Here is a 4,166-nt window from a genome sequence, read left to right on the forward strand (position 1 = left end):
TATCTGGAGTCCAGCTTCGTGAATCAGGCAGAAATGTGACGTTGCTGAACAGGTTTTTATTTCTGCCTGCAGTCACTCCAGTCTGAGCAGAGCTGCTGTCGCACGTCGCTGCAGCTTTCTGAGTTAATAAGTGAAGGAAAGCAGAGTTAATGTTTCTCAGCTCAGTGCCGTGCTGGCCTGTTTCTCCTTAGAGATTTTTGTTTCTCTGGTCGAAGAGAAAAGATCCGAACTGATGCAGGACGCCTCGCCGCTTGTCGTCGTAGGAACATTTTGTCTCTGATTCTGAGGAAATACTTTCTGAACGTTGCATCACATCTAACTGTAGGCTGAAAACACAAACCCAGAAACTAGGAACTTTTACTCAATTACACTTGAGTAACTTTTTGAAAAAAATTCACTTTTAGGAGTATTTTTGTTTTTGAGTAATTTTATTATGAAGTGTCTCTGAATTTGTGGATTTTCTTCCCCTGAATGAAAAACAAACATGTTTGAACCAAAACCCTCCAGACTGAAACTGACCTGGAAACATTTTATTTGAGCTGATTTTATTAGTTTTTGTTTTGTGAATTTTTGTCATTTTGGTTCTTAAAATACCAAAATAACTTAACTTTATATGTTGTCTGATGATGTGATTTCTAATATTGAATGATTGATGATTTGCTCAGTCACTCATTACTCGACTTTTTACTTTTTTACTCTTAGTTCAGTAAAAACATGTTGAAGTTATGATACTTTATTACTCCTCCTCACACACCTTGTTTCAGGTCTGATGTTTGATTTTTCTGAGCTTAATTAAACTAAAACGATTTTGTCTTTAGCCTGTTGTGCCTCTAAAAAACACAACAGATGGAAAAAGTAAGTACACCCTGCTGTTTGCGCCTGATTAAGACCAGCAGCTCTGTGTCACTGAGTAGCTGATCGTCATCAAGCAGAGCACATCTAAAACAGCAGGTCAGCACAACGACCGGGTGGAAAGACTTCAGCAGTGACCCCAGAGGAGCAACTGGGGAAAGGTCAAAGGTCAGCTCTAAACTGGCCCATCATCCTCCAGAGAGGAAGATTATTCCCAAGAGGAAAACGGATCTGATTGAATCCAAACTGGAGGAAACATTGTTCCAAAATCAGCTGTGTCGTTGCTGTTTTCTCAGATCCAGCCATGAGGAGGCGCTCTTCCAGCGTTGGTTGCCTCCTGCTTTCGTTCTGCAGCCTGATGATCGGAGGAGCAGCAGGACTGAGGATCTGTTCCTACAACATCCAGAGATTCAACACGACGAAGGCAGCAGATTACAGAGTGATGCACACTCTGACCAAGGCAGGACACACACACACACACACACACACACACACACACACACACACACACACACTGACACACACACACTGACACACACACACACACACAGACACACACACACACACACACAGACACACACACACACACACACTGACACACACACTGACACACACACACACACACACTCACACACACGCAGACACACAGACACACACACACACATAGTGAAAACTTGAAAAATCAAATAAAAGTTGAATCTTTTTTATTTACAAACATTTCTCCTGTTTTTCTTTAAGTTTCTTCTTCTCCTGTTTTTCTGAGTTTGTCCTCCTCCTGTTTGACCCGAGTCGCCTCCTCTGCAGATCGTGTCCCGCTGTGATATCTGCGTCCTGCAGGAAGTTGTGGATCCGGAGCTGAAGGCAGTCAAAGCTCTGGTGGCGTCGCTCAACAGGTACGCCTCCACGCTCTCCTCCAGAACCAAAACCGACTCCAACCCAGAACGTTTCCTCCTCTGGCTCTCGCTTCTGTGCCGTTAACTGGATCAGTGTGAAGCCCACTGGAAGCAGCGTACTTTAAGTAGGCCACTCTGGAAGACCAGCAGCTGATTGCGGTGCTAAAATCCAGCAGTAGCAGTCAGGGTCTCTGTTGGTGGCAGACGGCGCCTGATGCAGGAAGTTCAGGTCCAGAGAAGGAAAATTACTCGGAGCATATTTCAGTTAAATTTTCAAATAAATTTGGTGTTTTGTTAGAAAAAAGAGTCAAATCAGACAAAACTGACCTCCAGCCTTCATCTCCTCCTCATCATCGTCCCCGTTTACACACTTCCTCCATCTAAACTGAAAATAAAGATTTGAAGCTGAAAAATTATTTTAAAACTGAAAAACTTTGAAACAGAAAAAAGACAACTTTTCATATTCAAAGTTTTGGAGTTTCAATATTTTTTTCTTTTAAACAAACTTTATGGTTTGTCCCGGCCAGAAGCTGGGTTGTAATAGTTTTATAAGTTAGTTTTACTTTGTTCAGTTAGTTTTGTGGTTATGTGAACATCGACTGGGTAATGAATAATCTAAAGAAGAAACTATTTAAAAAAATAAGTTCAGTTATTGAACTGACTGTTGTTGGAGAATAAGTGAATAAATGGAGCCATAATTTACCGACACAGAAACCAAAGATATTATATTCATAGTCTCAGTATGTTGAAGTTAATTGTGTACACGGTTATTTCAGTTCGCAAATGTTTTCTCAAATTCAGTTTTTATTATTTTGTTAGTTTTAGTGAACTATAATAACCTTCCTCTTCCTCTTCCTCCGGTTCTTCATCAACAGCCTGAACACAAACATACTCAATAAATTAAAATATTATTGGAAAGTTCATTTATTTCAGGAACTTTATCATCAAGTTAAATCCATTATGTGGATGTTTGAAAGACTTTACTTTAGTTACAGCTGATGGAAACTCGACATTTAAAGTTAGAATAAACACCAATGAAAAATTATTTTTACAAACAGAAACGTGGGCTTGAAGGTTATTATTTTCAAACGGTGCTGTCTAATTGAATATGACTGTAATAAAGCAGATAATGATGATGTGTGTCTGCTGTCTGCCTCCAACAGGACAGGTAACAGGTACAGTGGATTTTAAGTGCATTTGGGAAATAATCACTTCATTTAACCTCCTTCACTAATCCTGGCCTCTTCAGGAGCAGTTATTGATTTATTCTGTTCCTGAAACCTTCATGTTCATCCTGGGTGGCAAGTTTCTGCATCAGACTGAAATATTACTGAAATATTACTGAAATATTACTACTGCATGATGAGAAAAAACTAAATTATTCATTCCTTTACCAGAAGTGGATTTAAAATAATTTTCATTAATTTGTGACAGGACAGAAAAGTAAAACCAAATAAATTAAAACAATCCTTTGATATGTGCTGAAATCTTTACTGTGTTTAATGTGCATCATAAACTAGAGGAGAAATGGTTTCCTGTTTACCCGGAGCTGCTTTCTAACATGATGACCATTTTCAGTCTGACCTTCTGGTGTTACATTTAAAATGTTATTACTGGATAATTATTTTTCTTTGGTTGTTTAGAAGAAAAATATGTTCAAATAAAAAACTTGGGATTTACTCTTTTTACTAACCTGAACGGGCTTCATGCTAAAGGTGTTAGCATGCTTCATTCCCCAAACACCAATCAATAAATGCATCATTACTGATTATTACTGATGAATGTTTTGCATGTGTGGGTTTATTTATGCTGGCAGACCCAAATCTGTCATTACTAACATGTTATGTTTCATATCATTATGACTTAAAAGTAAACATCAAAACATTTTATTGCAGCTGATATCTGGATGGTTTTATTTGATCTTGTTAATCCACATTAGAAAAATAACTAAACTTTAAATAAATCCAATATGGCTGCCACAGCAGCTTAAAAAGTGAAATTCAAAATAATAAACCAGTTATTAAATCCATGACACACATGGTAAAGTCAACATCTGTTAGCATCCATGCTGACAGCTATGTTGTGTTTACTAGGGAATATAGTAGTGGTGTGCTAGCTTAGTAGCATTTAGCTGGTAACAGCAGCTAGCAAGCGCCACTGGTTTTCTGTTGCTCAGCTAAAACCATCAGCTCTGTTAAACTGGGCATGGCTTTATTCCCAGTTCCAGGTTTCAGCTTCAAACAGAAAAAGTGTTCAAGTGATTCCCAAAGCTACGTTAGCTTAGCCACTGTTAGCGTCAGTAAACTGTGGGCAGGTTAGCTAATAAATCAGTGATTTTTGAGAATAGGGAAAAACAGGTCCTATGGATAAAGCACAAAATTTGAATAAAATATACACAAAATATATTTTTTTCAAATATCT

At 38.3% G+C, this 4,166-nt stretch overlaps 1 protein-coding gene across 2 annotated transcripts in view; it reads left to right on the forward strand.

Moving 5' to 3' along the window:
- The first annotated feature begins 474 nt into the window (after nucleotides 1-474).
- LOC106955502 (deoxyribonuclease-1-like 2) overlaps nucleotides 475-4,166 on the forward strand; it is a 17,892-nt gene continuing 14,200 nt past the window's right edge. The window contains exons 1-3 of one of the 2 annotated variants that reach the window (XM_015045711.1): nucleotides 475-1,312; nucleotides 1,657-1,745; nucleotides 2,909-2,920. In XM_015045711.1, the coding sequence (XP_014901197.1) occupies nucleotides 1,157-1,312; nucleotides 1,657-1,745; nucleotides 2,909-2,920 (257 nt within the window). In that variant the 5' untranslated portion in view covers nucleotides 475-1,156. The remainder of the gene's footprint in view (nucleotides 1,313-1,656; nucleotides 1,746-2,908; nucleotides 2,921-4,166) is intronic. The other variant, XM_015045712.1, reaches the window with a different exon arrangement.

The sequence above is a fragment of the Poecilia latipinna genome, unplaced genomic scaffold (assembly GCF_001443285.1).
Source record: "Poecilia latipinna isolate Pla-1442-1.1 unplaced genomic scaffold, P_latipinna-1.0 Scaffold741, whole genome shotgun sequence".
NCBI classification, from domain to species: domain Eukaryota; kingdom Metazoa; phylum Chordata; class Actinopteri; order Cyprinodontiformes; family Poeciliidae; genus Poecilia; species Poecilia latipinna.